At 58.2% G+C, this 15,752-nt stretch overlaps 1 protein-coding gene across 1 annotated transcript; it reads left to right on the forward strand.

Annotated features, from left to right (window-relative positions):
• The first annotated feature begins 9,423 nt into the window (after positions 1-9,423).
• LRCOL1 (leucine rich colipase like 1) lies at positions 9,424-11,851 on the forward strand. The gene is made up of 4 exons (XM_053901864.1): positions 9,424-9,532; positions 10,453-10,761; positions 10,844-10,966; positions 11,786-11,851. Exons 1-4 carry the CDS (start codon positions 9,443-9,445, stop codon positions 11,786-11,788), a joined length of 525 nt encoding a protein of 174 aa, XP_053757839.1. The 5' UTR covers positions 9,424-9,442; the 3' UTR covers positions 11,789-11,851.
• The last annotated feature ends 3,901 nt before the right edge of the window (positions 11,852-15,752 follow it).

Raw genomic sequence — 15,752 nt, forward strand, 5'->3', positions numbered from 1 at the left:
GCGGGCGCACCCTGCGGGCTCGGGGCGCGGGCAGGGGAGCCCCGCGGCGCCGCCCCGGGGCGTGGCCTCGCGCGCCCCGCCCCTCACCCCCGCCGGGCCGCGCGGCCCTGGGGCGCGCGGGGGCGCACCTGGCAGGTGTCTCCAGGTGGGCCCGGCGCGGGCACGGCGCGGGCGGCGGCCTTCGCCCCACCCGCCCCGGGGGCCCGCACGTCCCTGCGGTGGGACACGGAGCCGCGGGGACATTGTTGAGACGCGGGAGGAAGACCCGGCGAGGCTCCGCAGGCCTCCTGGCGTCTCCGGCGGCGTCTGACGGCGGCGCGCCCTGACCCCGAGGGGCTGTCCCTGTGTCCCGTGCCCTGACTTCGAACACCGTGGGGGGTTAGGTGTCTCAGGAGGGCATTTCCGAAGGGCAGTCCTGGATTCCCCGCAGCTCGGCGGAGACCCCCGGCCGCCCGCCCCCGCCAGGCTCGCACAAACCTGGGCCCTTTCCTTTGCCCAGACGGCCCCTTTGCTCGAGCCACGGGCGCGCTCTGAGCCGTCAGTTCTCGCCCCTCCTCCACGCAGCCGCCCAGCCCCGGCGTCTGTCCTGGACTTGGGCTGAGGCCCCCAACTGCTTTTATCCGCTTCGGTCCGTTTCCGCTTTCTTTGCAAACCGAAGCGGTTGTGGGTGTTTTTGAGCCCTTTCATAGCTTCACCCCATTTCGTTATTTTGGTATTTCACAAAATGACACGTTTCTTGCAGCTTTATTTAGGTGCAATTCATTTAGCATCTAATTAACCTTTTTTTTTTTTTCAGTTTATTTATTTATTTTGAGAGAGAACAAGCGGGGGAGAGGAAGAGTGGGCGGGGGCGCAGACAGAGGATCGGAAGCAGGCTCTGCGCTGACAGCTGAGAGCCGGATGCGGGGCTCAAACCCGCAAACCCCAAGATCATGGCCAGAGGTGAACTTGCACGCATAGCGGACTGAGCCACCCAGGTGCCCCAAGCGTGGGACTCTTGATTTCAGTTCAGGTCATGATCTCGCGGCTTGTGGGTTCGAGCCCCCACATCAGGCTCTGCACCGACAGTGTGGAGCCTACTTGGGATTCTCTCTGCCCCTCACAAGCTTGCCCTCTCTCTCTCCCTCTCAAAAATAAACATTAAAAAAAGTCAAATGAAAACACCAGGCAAACTCTCCAGGCTGGGAGAAAACCAGTGTGACCCTAACCACGGAATTTGTATAAATTAAAATTTATAATTTGAGGGGCATCTGGGTGGCTCACTTGATTAAGCCTCGGACTTCCGCTCAGGTCGTGATCTTGTGGTTCACGACTTCGAGCCCCGCATCGGGGTCTGTGCTGACAGCTCAGAGTCTGGAGCCTGCTTCAGATTCTGTCTCCCTCTCTGCTCCTCCCCCACTCCTGTTCTGTCTCTGTCTCTCTCTCTCTCAAAAATAAACATTAAAAAGAATTAAAAAATATTTTTTAAATTTATAATTTGCATGAAACTTTCAAAGACGTTAAAGAAATTAGTCTTAGGAGGAGTGAGTCTCATAATAGTTTTTGTTGTTGTTGTTGTTTTTACCTAAAAATGCCTTTTACAAGTGAAAAAATAAAGTTATTCAACTGAATTTTAAAACGTTTGGTTAACCGGAAATATTACTCTACGGCAAGAATAGAATAAACATATCTGTAAATAACAATGTAAAAACAGCCTAGTTATAAGTAAAAGTCCCAAATAAAAATAAAATTAGATTTCCTTTTCTTTTTTAAAAATTTTTTTTTAACGTTTTTTATTTATTTTTGAGACAGAGACAGAGCATGAACAGGGGAGGGTCAGAGAGAGGGAGACACAGAATCTGAAACAGGCTCCAGGCTCTGAGCTGTCAGCACAGAGCCCGATGCGGGACTCGAACCCACGGACCGCGAGATCATGACCCGAGCCGAAGTCGGCCGCTTAACCGACTGAGCCACCCAGGCGCCCCTAGATTTCCTTTTCTAAACAGCTTCATTGAGATAAAATTCACACGCCATACAATTTACCCATTTGGAGTACGGAATTCATTGTTTCTAGTATATTCACACGGTGGTACAAACATCACAATCTAATTTTAGAACACCGCTTCTAAAGGAAACCCCAGACCCATTACCAGCCCCCACTCTGCTCCCCTCGACCCCGCAGCTGCCCCCGGAGGACCCCCGGCCACGCCTGCGTCTCCGCCCGCTGCCTCCGGGGCTCCCTCCTGCTCGTGGCCCGATTCCCGGCCCGGGTCGCAGAGCCGCTCGGACTCCGCAGGGCCCCTGCCGTGCGCCCGGCCAACCCACACGCGCCGAGAGATGATGTGACCGACTGCCCTTTCAGGCCACCGAACTCTGGCGCGCGTTGTTAACGCTGCGCGAACGCGGATCCCCGACACCCCAGTGGCGACGGGCCGGGGTCGCTCTGGGTTCTCGCCCAGCCCCCCGCCCCCGCCTGCCCCTCCTTCCTGCGCCAGCCCCGCCCCCGCCCCGCGTCCTGAAGCGCTTCCCGCCGGCTGCAGGTCCAGACGCGGCCGCCCACCCGCCGCCAGGGGCCGCTCGCTAACCGCTAACCGTCCCAGCTCCCGGCACCCCCTCCTCGCTCTAAATCCACCCACCTCCTTCTGCCTCATCTCTTTGTTGACACGACCACTTCCCAAACTAGACCAAGCACTCTTGGGGGCAAGGAGGGGTGGGCACACGCAATCTTTCCCTGGGCAGAGCCTCGCATGTAGTCAACAGTGAGTAAATACATGTTTACTGAATGAACGACCTCCGCAGAGAGAAACGAAGAGCACCCCCGATGAGAACAAACCCCTGCTTGGCATCCGGCCACCCACAGGCAGGTGTGTGGGGATGCTGGTGGTGCGAGGCTGGTGCAGGTGCCCCCAGGGGACTTGGGGGGGGGGGCGAGCATCCCACTAGATCCGTTAAGGGCATATTTGGTCCTGAGTCGGAAGAGGGGAAAGACTGGGGAAGCCACAGCCACTGACCCAGTGCTGGCTGTCTGGCCGGTTGGCCTGCAGCAGCTGTGGTCAAGCTTCCCGGGCTCCTGTGTGGCCCGGCCTCCTCTGCTTCCATCCGGTCCTTCCTGCAGAGGGGGGAGACTCTGGTCAGCTGGAAGGTGGGGCCAGGAAGGAGGTAGGAGAGGAAGGTGGGCCTTGCCCTGGTGAGTCTGCGGCGCTTTGCCCAGGACTCCCTTGGCCTTGGTCCTGTGGATTCTCCCTTGGGGGCTGGAGTCTGTTCTGGAGTTACGGCTTGGCCGGTCTCCCTTACAGAGGGGCAGGTGGAGCCCACGATAGAAAGGTAGGAGCACTGAACGCTTGAGCGGTTATCAGCGGCCAGGGAGAGATTTTCTGCGAGCACTGTCCAGCTTCACGCATTTGCCCGTGTGGTCTGCTTCCCTGTGTGCAAGCGTGCAGAGGCTGCTGCCCTGGGCCGACTGCCCCGGTCCGGGCCACACTGCCTTTCCTTGGAGGTGGCAAAGGAGGCAGGGCGGGTAAGGCCCCAGTGTGAGGGGTTCGTGCTCGAAATATGGGAGTCACAGTTCAGGGAATAATTTATTGGCGTCTGTGATTTCTGGCAAGATTTGGCATCAAGCTTTTTTAAAATAAGTTTATTTTTGACAGAGAGAGAGAGAGAGAGAGAGAGATCACAGCGGGGGAGGGGGAGGGGCAGAGAGAGAAAGGGAGACACAGAATCCGAAGCAGGCTCCAGGCTCTGAGCTGTCAGCACAGAGCCTGACGCGGGGCTCGAACTCACGAACCGTGAGATCTTGACCTGAGCTGAAGTCGGACACAACTGACGGAGCCCCCCGGGCACCCCTGGCACCAAGCTTTTATTTGCCAGATTGAGATACTGTGGAATCATATTTTGGCGTTGAGGTTTGGAAGGAAAGACTGTGGAAAGATGTCTGCTCTGAGAGATTTATACACAAATATCCACGGAAAGAGACTGCATTAATAAAAGAATAGTTAAGAATAAGCAGGGGCTGCGAATGCCCTGTTCTTCCAAGTTCAGGAACAGCTACGCCTCAGGGCCTCCCGGGCCTCTGAGCAGTGCCGGTAGCCTTTGATTTACGGCAGTGAGATACACACAAAAATTTTCCCATTGTAAACACCGTAACGGGCACAGTTCAGGGGCACCAGGTACCCCCGCACCGCCCTGCCGGGGCCACCGTCCACGTCCAGCACTGTCTCGCCCTCCGAGACTGACGCTCTGTCCCGCTCCACGCTGACAGCGGCCTAGCGCCCGGTACCCACCTTCTACCCGCTGCTTCTACGAATCTGGCTGCTCTAAGGCCTTCCTACGAGTGGAAGCCTGCAGCGTCTGTCCTTCTGGGACCGGCTTATTTCACTCAGCATCATGTCCTCAGCGCCCAGCCAGGTTGTGACACGTGTCAGGATTTCCCTCCTTTTTCAGGTGACTTACATGTCATTGTATGGATGGACTACGTTCTGTTTATCCTTCATCCTGGACACCTGGGCTGCGCCCACCTCTTGGCCGCTGGCCTTGTCGCTGCCGTGGACGGCATGGGCTGGAGCCGCTCCGTGGGGACAGTGGGTGTCTGTGCGGCATGGCTGTTCGACCAGGCACATCAGGCCCAGTTTTATAAACGGCCTGTGAACTTTTCAAGGGCCCATGAGAAATCAGAGACCATAAAGGTTTTTTTTGCCCTGTTCAAAGTACAAAAAAAATGGCAAGTTTTAAATTCTTAAATATTCAAGTTGTGATTTAAATCCAGCCTTCATATAGTTGTATTACTCATATTCTTTATATTTGATGTAATATGGAGGCAAGACTTTCAAGACTGATACAGTGGCTACAGGTTTGCCCATTTATTTTCGGGAATGTTTATCCGACTCCGTTGTCTAGTGTCATTTCTCTGGAACATGTGCTTAGGGGCATCTGGGAGCCTTGACCTGCAGTGAGGGGACAGAAAGAGTCCCCACAGGGGCGCCTGGGTGGGTCAGTCAGTTGACTTTAGCTCAGGTCATGATCTTGTGGCTCGCGAGTTCGAGCCCCGTGTCAGACTGCTGTCAGCACAGAGCCCACTTCAGATCCTCTGTCCCCCTCTCTCTTGCCCCTCCCCTGCTTGCACTGTCTCTCTCTCTCTCTCTCTCTCTCTCTCAAAAATCTTTATATATATAAATATAAAAGAGTTCCCACAGCCCTTCCACTGTCCCTCGAGCGCTGGCTCATGGAGCTTACGGATCAGGAGAACAGAGGCCCAGGGGTCAGCAGAATGGAACGCGGCCCGGTGCGTAAGCATGACGCAGGGAGACGTGTCCACGCCCCAGGAGAAGGGCCCCGGAAGGGACGGCCCCACCCACACCCGGATCTGGACCTCCAGCCTCCAGGGCTGTGAGGAACAGACGGTGGTTGAACCCACCCCGCTCACGGTGGTTTGTTATGCAGCCGCCGCGGACCGATACGGGTGTCCCATGGCTGCTCAGGGGCATCGTTGGCCTCGCGGGCCGGTCCTGACTTGAGGACGCTGCAGGCCGCTGGCCCAGTGCTGGTCCCCGAGGGCCAGCTGAGAGATGGAAGTTGGCTTCCGGGTTGGCTGCTGCGGCCCGGGGGCCGAGTCCCACTTTCAGAGACGGTCCGGCCATTGTCCGTCTGTGTGTTCGGTCTTCCAGGACTAAAAGGTGGGTCTTGGGTTGCATCAGGGAGATACTTGGCGCCCTCATAAGAGCTGTTTCTTTCTTTTTTTTTTTTTCAACGTTTTTTATTTATTTTTTTTTGGGACAGAGAGAGACAGAGCACGAACGGGGGAGGGGCAGAGAGAGAGGGAGACACAGAATCGGAAACAGGCTCCAGGCTCTGAGCCATCAGCCCAGAGCCTGACGCGGGGCTCGAACTCACGGACCGCGAGATCGTGACCTGGCTGAAGTCGGACGCTTAACCGACTGCGCCACCCAGGCGCCCCAATAAGAGCTGTTTCTGAATGTTCCGTAAGTTCAGTGGCCTCCAGGGCCTGGGGGTCTGGGAGCTGCTGGCAGGAGCTGCCTGGTGGGCGGCCTCAGCGGCCCCTGGAACGCACGGAGGCCACCCCGGAAGGCTTCGCTCGCACTCCCCATCCGCCGTGCGGGCCGTGCAGGGAACCCACAAGCTCACGCATCACGCCTGCCGGCATCTGGGGCCACACGCGGCACAGGTATGTCCTGACTGCCAGCTGCTGCTCTTGAGGGGAAAACGTTTAAACACCGGTAGCACGTGAACGCTGAAATAGACTTCGAAGTGCTTTTCCGAAGGTAAGAAGTGAAAGAGCTTTGGCGCTGCTCGTGCTGCGCCCAGCAGCCTCCCTCTGCTCTCCTCTCCCGTGTCTTTGTCATTCTTTGGTGGCTGCCGATCAGAATAGGGCTCCGCGTTCATGGTGTTGTACCTCTTTTGAAACCAATTAGCAAAACTTGGGAACAAACTGGTCTAGCAGTGCTTTTGTGACTTCTGAACTATCTTAAACGGATTGCAGATAAATTTAAGTATAAGATTACAGAAAGCCCGAAACTCAGCTGATGTGTGCTGTGATTTGCTATTTTTTCCAAAAACAAAACAAAAAACCCGATAGACGATGATAGCCTCCTTTGGCCTGAGATGTCCTGTGTTGCTGAACGTGTCTTCACGGGGATTCACATGTCGCATGGGCAGCGGGTCGTTTCCGGAGATTTTTGTGGAGGCCAAATGACTGTAAGTGTGGAGGCGCTCTGGAAAATACCAGCCTCACCGGTTCTGCTAGCGCTCCTGTTGATGTGACTTGAGCGGGAGGTACACAGAGTCCTCGGGGGCCCCCCGTGCTGGCTCCCTGACCCCAACTCTGCCATGGGCTCTGGCTCCCGCCTCCTCACAAGCTTCCCCACGGGAGCCTACCCAGAAATGGCTGTCCCTGGGCCGTCCCCTGCGGCTCCACTGTTTTGTCCAGCTCCTGGGCTCTCCTCGTCCGTCTGCGTCACCCCAAGCGCGAGGACACGGTGTGTCTGCCTTTCTCCCTGGGGACCTTCTGCGTTTCTCAGTTCCAGCCCCGGGAGGACTTGTCTTGTGGTCAGAGGTGCTCCTGGCCTGGGGGCCTGAACAGACCAGGAGACAACAAACAGGTTTCCACTGTGCTTTGCGGGGCAAGTGACCCCAGTAAAGAACAAAGGGGCAAGATGAGCACATCTTCACTGGAATCATCTGGAAACCAGAGGTTCAGGGGACACGACATGGGACAGCAAGAGGCCACCACTGACCTCATAGATGGGCAGCAAGGTCCCGGAAAGGCTCAGCCGTCCCCCCCCCCCCCCACCCCCAAAGGGCCTGCAGCACCTGGGACGGAAACCAAAGGCAGGACTGAGTCTGAGGCTCGTGGGCCCTGGGCTGGGAGCTGGTGGTCCTGGAGGGGAGCACGGCCATGGGGCGGGAAGACAGACTTGAGGAGGGTTCTAGAACAGGAGTCTAGCTTGTACTGTGGGATGATGGAATGTTCTAGAACCAGATAGAGGTGGTGCTTGCACACTGCTAGGAATGCACTAAAGGCCCCTGAATTGTTTACTTTACAAAAAGTTATGGAGGCTCCTGGGTGACTCAATCGGTTAAGCCTCGGACCTCAGCTGAGGTCATGATCTCACTGTTCATGGGTTCGAGCCCCGCGTCAGGCTCTGTGCGGACGGCTCAGAGCCTGGAGCCTGCTTCGCATTCTGTGTCTCCCTCTCTCTCTACCCCTCCCCCGCTCATGCTCTGTCTCTCTGTCTCTATCTCTCTCCCAAAAATAAACATTTGAAAATTCTTTTTTAATTTATAAAAATTTAAAAATGGTTAACTTTATGTTCTGTGAATATCACTTCAGTTTTGTTTTATTTGTCTGTTTATTTATTTATTTACTTTGAGGGAGAGAGAGAGCACAGGCAGAAGAGAGGGGCAGAGGGAGAGAGACGATCGGAAGCAGGTTCCATGCCCAGCACAGAGCCCGACTCGGGGCTCAATCCCATAACCCCCGGGGTCATGACCTGAGCCGAAATCAAGAGTTGGATGCTCGGGGGCGCCTGGGTGGCTCATCTTTCAGGCATCCAACTCTTGATTTCGGCTCAGGTCATGACCTCGCAGTTTGTGAGTCCAAGGCTCACATCAGGCTCTGCACTGGTGGCGTGGAGCCTCCTTGGGATTCTCTCTCTCCCTCTCTCTCTACCCGCTCTCTCTCTCAAAAAAAAAAAAGAAAAAGAAAAAAAAAGAGAAAAGAGTTGGATGCTCAAAGGACTGAACCTCCCAGGTACTCCATCACTTAATTTAAAAGATAAAAGGGAGGCATCTTGCGGGGGGGGGGGGGGGGGGGGCGGGTCTGTCAGTTGAGCCCCTTGATTTCGGCTCAGGTTATGATCTTGCAGTTCGTGGATTCAGGCCCTGCATCAGGCTCTGTGCTGATGATGCGGAAGCTGTCTGGGATTCTCTCTCTCTCTCCCTCTTTGCCGCTTCCCCCACCTCTCAAAATAAATAAATATTGAGAAAAAAAAAAAAGATAAAAGAACGGGGGGCAAAGTTGGAGGCCAAACCATCAGCTTTATGAATAGCCAGACAATCGGCCAAATACCCTGCGCGTGGGCAGGGGCGGCTGAGGCTTGGATCTGAGGCTGACTCGGGGCTCCTGGCCATCCTCCCCCATGCGGGGCGGGAGACTCACCCGTGCCTGGGGGCTGCCACGCCTGCTCCCCCAACTGCAGGGCGTGGGCTCACGGCTCAGCCTGCCCGCCTCAGCGGGGGGGTGGGGGTGGGGGGTGGGGGAGGGCATAGGAGCCGGACTCACAGGAGGGTCGCACAGCCCGTGGGTGCTCTGTGACATCAAGCAGAGAGGCTCCTGTTCAACTCAGGGCACGATCCTTCCCAGGAGAAAGGGGTGTTGAAAATTCATTTTCCAGTCAGCGATAAAAAGGGATTTGCTATCAAGTGGGTGAAGGAAGCCAGTCTGGAAGGCTGCATCTTGTACGGTTCCAGCTCTAGGATAGTGGGGAAAAGGCACGAGGCACAACTACGAGACCAAAAAAGAAACCCCAAAAGATCCACGGTTGCCGGGGTTTCATGGGCAAGGCTGAGCAGGCAGAGCACAGAGGGTTTAGGGCAGTGAAAATACTGTGTGTTGATGTGGTGGCCTTCGTCCAACCGGCAGAACGTCCCGCACCGGCAGTGAACCCGGGAGCTCGTAATAATGTATCTGTGTCACCTGACCAACTGTAGCCGATGTCCCGGCGTCCGCTGATGTAATACTAGGGAAACAGGGGGGAGGGGGCTGTATGGGAACTCTTTGTACTTTCTGCGCAATTTCTGTAGCCCTAAAACTGCTCCAGAAAATGTCTGTTACTGTAAAAAACCTGTTTTGCGAGAGAAAGACGGGGAAGGGGGGAAGGAAGCGGGTGCCCACGCAGGTGCCGTGGGGGACAGGGAGAGCCATCTGGGGCATTGACAGGCCGGGAGCCCCATGGCATGCGCCAGGCGTCCGCTGCTGCTGCTCTGCCTGCTGCCTGTGTCCTTGGCCTGGAGGCCCAAGACCGTGTTCCATTTGCATAAGGTAAGCACCCCCCCCCCCCACCCCCGCAGCGGAGGTGGCCCCCACTCGGGCTCCCGGGCGTTCCCGGCTCCTCTCCGCAGGTGCCTGCCCCCACGAATCCTGTCTGGGCTCTCTGGAAAAGAAGGCCCCCGGGCGTTTGGGCCCCCAGGACAGCTGACGCTGGCTCCCCCAGGCCGCAGGGTCCCCGACGATGACGGTCACAGGCCGGGGAGCCAGGCAGGTAGCGCTGTGCCGGGTGCCCGGTGGGGCCACTCCGTGCTCAGCACGTTCTGCTTTGCTTTGGAAAATGGACTTGTGTTTCATAAGAAGCTGTTCTGTAGGTGAACACGGGCTGGAGTTCCTGTTTTTAACTAAGTTTACACACAAGTACGTAAAACTCTGAGTACCCGCCGCGGGAAAAGTCCTTACGAGGGACCCACGCCAACAACAGCTCTGGGGCCTCAGCAGTTTGCTGAGTTTGCAAAGGGCTGTTGCGACCCGAAGCTTGAGGACTTCCATCAAAGGCCTCGGGAGCAGGGGGCCTGCAGCGGCCGGGCCAGGACCGGGGTGACGGCCAGCCGCGGCTCCTGCCCGCCCGTGACCCCGCGCTGCCCTCCTGGGCCCGTAGAAGCTGTGAGAGTCCGTGGCAGCTCTTCCCCTCCCCGCTCCGCCGCTCCTCCTCTCGTCCTCTGTGCCTTGGTTTACCTCCCGTCCGCGCGGCTCACCACACAGACCACGTTAGTCCTCTTCCCCTCCCTTTCCGCTGGCTCCCCCCGCCAAGAGCCCCACCAGGTCTGGGACATTCGGGAACTTGGAAGGAAGCAGAAAGGAGGGGAGGGTGCTCCTAAATCAAGAAGCCCTACTGGGCGCTGGGTCCGCAGGGGATGCCAGGCCCCTGAGGAGCGCCTGGAGGGCCCGAGCCACTGCTGTGTCCCCAGCAGCCTGGAGTCACAGACGCTCTGCACCACCCAGACCGGCTCCCTCCAGGGCCGGGCCCGGCAGAAGGCGTCCGAGCGGCCTGGCCGGCACCAGGAGGAGGAGGAGGGTCCCGCCGCCCAGAGCCGGCCGCCCAGGGGGCAGGGGGCCGGCGGAGAGAACGGGGTCTCCCCTCCGGCGGCCGGCGGCCGAACGGCCACGCCTGCTCCAAGCACTCCGAATGCCGGAGCCGCTGCTGTGTGCTCAGCGTCTCCAGCTCCGAGCTGACCTGCAGATCCATGACCATCTTCCTGCAGTGTCAGCCTTGGCGCAAGGTGAGCCGGCGGCCGGGCCGCGGCAGGGAGGGCCGGGGCCAGGGCGGGAGGCGGGCGCCAGGCTCCGGCTCTGTGTCCCCAGCCCAACGGGAGCCACTGCACCAAGGACGACGAGTGCCAGAGCAGGTGTTGCCTCGCTCCGACCGAGGTCAGCCACCGCCGCTGCGTCCCCCAGAGAGGGATCCTGGTTCAGTGCCTGCTCTTGGTGAGTGGCCCCCGATGCCCGGGGGGAGGGGCTGCCCGGAGCCCTGAGCTGGCCCTAGGGCCTGCGCCGAGCGAACGGGATTCTCCGAACCCACGGAGCGTCCCCTTCCAGGAGAGGCTGTCCTCTGCCGTCTGGACACTGGCCTCTGCGTCCGCTTCCTTGAGCAGGAAGGCCCGGGCGAGGCCTCCGAAAAGGAAACAGGTCACAGGCAGGTCCCTCGGGGTCTCGGCAGGGAACAGGTGCCCCCGCCTGGGAAAGGGCCATCTGATGCGTGGCTGGGTGGTGAACCCACCTCACCAGGTGCCGGGATTACCGGGTGCCAGGATTCCCAACGTGGGGCTGAAGGCGGGGGGTGGGGGGTTGGGGACAGAGGGAGGGGGTGGAAGAAGGGACTTCGGAGATGAGGGGGTGAGAGATGGGGAGGGGGTGGACAGAGGTGGGGAGGGTCGGAGACGGGGAGGGGGCCACAGCAGCTGGAGATGGGCCTTGGGGGGTTGCTGAGAGAACGCACGGGTGCAGTGATGTGTGGGTGTTTAAGTACGTGGTCTGATGCCGGAATCCATAACTTCTTTCCGATTATGAAGGGGTCTCTGCTCCCAGGGTTAAGGAGCACATTTTTGAGCACATACGACCTCTTTGGAGGTCCCAGGGGAGCACTGGGCACAGCAGGTGTTCACCGCAGTGTGTAAATGCTGGATTCCCTGTGTGGTCCTTGCCCCAGATGAGCTGGTTCCGCCAGTGAGGGTGAGGGTGGGGGCGGTGTTGGGTGCCTGACGGGCCCCGTATCTCCCTGTGCCTTTTCTAACTTTGCCCCGTTAGTGACGGGGAAACTCATCCTCGTGGAAGAACCAGTCCGGACCCGGGAGAAGCTCAGCCTGGATCTCGTGCCTGCGTTTAGCTGGGAGCTCAGCTTGCGGTTCCCGCCGCTCGTTCTGGGCTGTGAAAACCTGCAGGTGTCAGACGCGCCCGTCCTGTCCTGTCCTGTCGTACCAGCGAGCTCCGGAGGACGAACCGTAGCTCCGGGGAACCTGCAGCTTGACGGCCTCACATCAGTGAGCCCCGCTGACCGAGTCAAGGCACTGCGTCACTTGTATTGTTTTCAGACAATAAAGATAATACAGATCTGTAGAAGACGTGGAGACCGTGGAGAGGTGGAGCCTGCTCGGGTTGCCTGCCTAGGAATGTGCGTCCAGCAGAGACGAGCCTGACCTGGAGGGAGAGGGGCAGAGCAGGGGCGTGCCCTCCCCACGGGGCGTCTTGTCCTGGCAGGTAGAAATCATCCGCCCACTGTCCCAAACTGAAAAGCCTCCCCTGAGCGTTGCTGCCCGACAGGAAACACAAGCAAACACAAGCACGGGAGCAGAGCGGAGCCAGGACTCCCTGGAGGGGCCCCAGGTCCTGCCGCTTCCCTGGGAGCAGACGTGCTGGCTAACTCCGAGCCCGTTCCCACCAGGGCCTTCTTGGCGTTCCCAGAGCGCAGGGCCTCGGGCCGAAGCACCCGGACAACTGCCTTCTGGGGCTCCCGTCGCCCATGCTGACACCGGGCTGCTTCTCTGAGCGCCTTAAAAATATTTCGCCTCCTCCCTCCCCACCTCGTCCCTTCTGCCCCTCCTCCTCCTCCCCCTCTTCCCCCCCTCCTTCTTCCACTCCTCCTCCCCTCCCCCTTCCTCTCCCTCTTCCCTTCCTCCCCTCGTTCTCCCCCTCCTCCTCCCCTTCCTCTCCCTCTTCCTTTCCTCCCCTCCCCCTTCCTCTCCCTCCTCCCTTCTGCCTCTCCTCCTCCTTCTTCCACTCCTCCCCTCCCCCTTCCTCTCCCTCCTCCCTTCCTCCTCCCCTCCTTTTCCCCCTCCTCCTCCCCTTCCTCTCCCTCTTCCCTTCCTCCCCTCCCCCTTCCTCTCCCTCTTCCCTTCCTCCCCTTTCTATCTCTTCTTTCCCACCTCCTCCTCCTTCTCCCCCTTCTTCTCTTCCTTTCCCTTTCCTTTCCATCCTTCCTTCCTCTCCTCTCCTCCCTCCTCCTTAGCCTGAGCTAAGATGATTGTTGCAGAGAAAGTTAGGAGAAGCCATTGCTTCTATCCTAATAATGAGAGCAGGTGAGGTAAGCCATAAAGTATAGCTAAAAAAAAAAAAAAAAAAAAAAAGGAAAGAACAGATGTAAGTGTAAAACATAACGTACAAAGCATTTAGAAGAAAAATAGGATACTTTCTTGATTTCGGATTCAACAAAGAGTTCTTAGATATGACCAAATGTCACTCATAAGAGAAAAGGTAGATAAACCCCTAAAATTAAGAACTTTCATTCTATGATACATACCATTTTATAGGTTTTATTAAAACTTGCAGAAACCACATGCTTTTAAAAAATGTTTATTTATTTTTGAGAGAGAGAAAGAGGCAGAGAGGGAGAGAGAATCCCAAGCAGGGTCAGCACTGTCAGTGCAGAGCCCGATGTGCGGCTCAGACTCACATGCCACAAAATCATGACCTGAGCCGAAATCAAGAGTCGGACGCTTAACCAACAGTCACCCAGGCACCGCTATTTTTTTATCTTATTATTTTATATTTTACTTTATATTTAATTGCATTTCATTATTTCATTTTATTGTAATCTCTATGCCCAACATGGGGCTGGAAATCAAGACCCTGAGATCAAGAGTTTCGTGCCCCTCCACCTGAGCCGGCAGGTGCCCCTAGGACAGAAACCGTTAAGGGAAACCGTTAACCTAACAAAGGGCTTATATCCAGGGTATATTAAAAAAAAAAAAAAACTCTTGGGACTTAACACTTACTAAACAACCCAATTAAAAAGTAGACCAAAGACTTGTGCAGACATTTCGCCAAAGAGATCCACAGGGGGCAGAAAAGGGCATACAACGTGTTGGCCGTCAGGGAAACGCACGTCAGGACAGACGGCGGAGTGACAGTCCTGACTGTCCCCACTGCTTGTGCCAGATTCACAAGGAGACCCCTGTGACCAAAGTTCGTGACCAAAGTCACTGTTTTCCACGCCTGTATTTCTAGCAGCTGAACACAGCTCCTAAATTGTATCATCCAAAAGCCAAGTTCCCTTTTCTTGAAGGTTTGGAAGAGATGTCTCTAACTGAGCACCAGAGGAAGGCTTGCATTTGGAGGCCCGTGTGTGAAAAGATAGGTAACATCCAAGTTCCATTTGACGGCACAGGTGTCCCCAGCGCCTGGCTGAGAACGAGTGAGCCGCTCGGCCGAGGGAAGCCTGGACCTGAAACAGGGAAGCGTAGGTAGAGCCGGGCCTCTGAACAGCATCCCCCCAGGGACCACAGGCAAGGGGATCTGGCGGCCACTTGGGTGCGCGTACGGCTGGAGGCCCACAGACAGTGAGCCAACGGCGCACGTGCAGACGGTGGAGGCCCGAGCGCAGTGCAGGCGCCGCAGGCCAAGGGCGCATGTGCAGGCGGTGCCGGCGGTGCCGGCCAAGGGCGCATGTGCAGGCGGTGCAGGCCAAGGGCGCATGTGCAGGTGCCGCAGGCCAAGGGCGCATGTGCAGGCGGTGCAGGCCAAGGGCGCATGTGCAGGTGCCGCAGGCCAAGGGCGCATGTGCAGGCGGTGCAAGCCGGGGGAGGTCTTGACCTCAAAAGTGCGGCCAACTGCAGAACCTGGGCCCGGGAGCTGCTCCCAGAGCCACTCGGCATCTGTTCGATCCAAGCAGGATCCCCCACAACGGCACATTTCGCCCCGAATCCAGAGCAGGTTGCGTGCCTGGGCGGGGGTCGAGGGGGACGGTCGGGTTGCCCTCCAGAGGGAGGGTCAGAAGCCTGCCTTGCTGGAGAGGCCGGGGCACCCACCGGGCAAGTGGACCACCTGGGGACTGACTGGTGCCAGGTACAATGTGCCGCATCAGAAAGACGGTCCTGGTGTGGGCATCCTGGGGTGGTCGGGATCTCCACGGGGCTGGGGTGTCCCCAGGGCCCAAGGGGCGGACGGCACATGTGCAGGCCACGCAGGTGGCACAGCCTGGGGCCCGGAACGGGGCGGCTGTAGGAAGGGGCCAGGTCACAGGAGGAGGCTGCTTGGCGCCTGGGTCGGCCTGGTTCAGAGACTTAGTTCACCCTCGGGCACATGTGCCCCCCCCAAGGCCGATCTAGAGGCAAATGTACTACCTTTCTAGCTCTGGGCGGGGCCGGCGGGCTGGTGAATCCTAGTGAATCCTCCCCCAAAGACCCGGGGAGGGGAGCCTTGATGGCTGGAGAGGCGGGGGAGCCCATCGCACAGACAGGCCGCAGAGGACTGACTGCTGCTGCATTCATGCTGCTGGCTCAGAGAGATTCGCGGGTTGGGATCTCTCCTCCCGGAAGGCTGTCCGGGTGGTTCTGGTGTGGACGGAGCTCCACAGGCAGAGGGCCCGGCTCCACACACGGGAGGGGGGGGGCCTGGTGCGCATGTGCGCGCCCCGCGGGTGCCTAGAATGGAGCGAATGTGCGGAGAGGTCTGGGGAGGGGAGCGGAGCGCCCGGCTGTCCCAGGCCTCTGCCTGATTCCCCGCCCTCCGCTCCACAGTTGTGCCTATTTCACCCCAAAGGTAAAGGCGGGGGGGGGGGGGGGAGCGCGCTGCCTCGGTCGGAGGGGCCGGGGTGGCTGGTTTCCAGCCAGAGACGCCCGGGAGCCTCGGTTCCTGGTAACCCCGGGACCCCTCAGGCAGGCAGCCAGGCGCAGGGGGCACGGACTGCAGCGTTTCGTCACCTGAGAAAGTGTTTGGGTGGAGGGGGTGCCTGTTTTCATCGTGGAGGCTGCTGGGTGATTCCGGCTCTTCCGGATTT

Source organism: Panthera pardus, unplaced genomic scaffold (genome assembly GCF_024362965.1).
Source record: "Panthera pardus isolate Hobbes unplaced genomic scaffold, ASM2436296v1 HiC_scaffold_14, whole genome shotgun sequence".
NCBI classification, from domain to species: domain Eukaryota; kingdom Metazoa; phylum Chordata; class Mammalia; order Carnivora; family Felidae; genus Panthera; species Panthera pardus.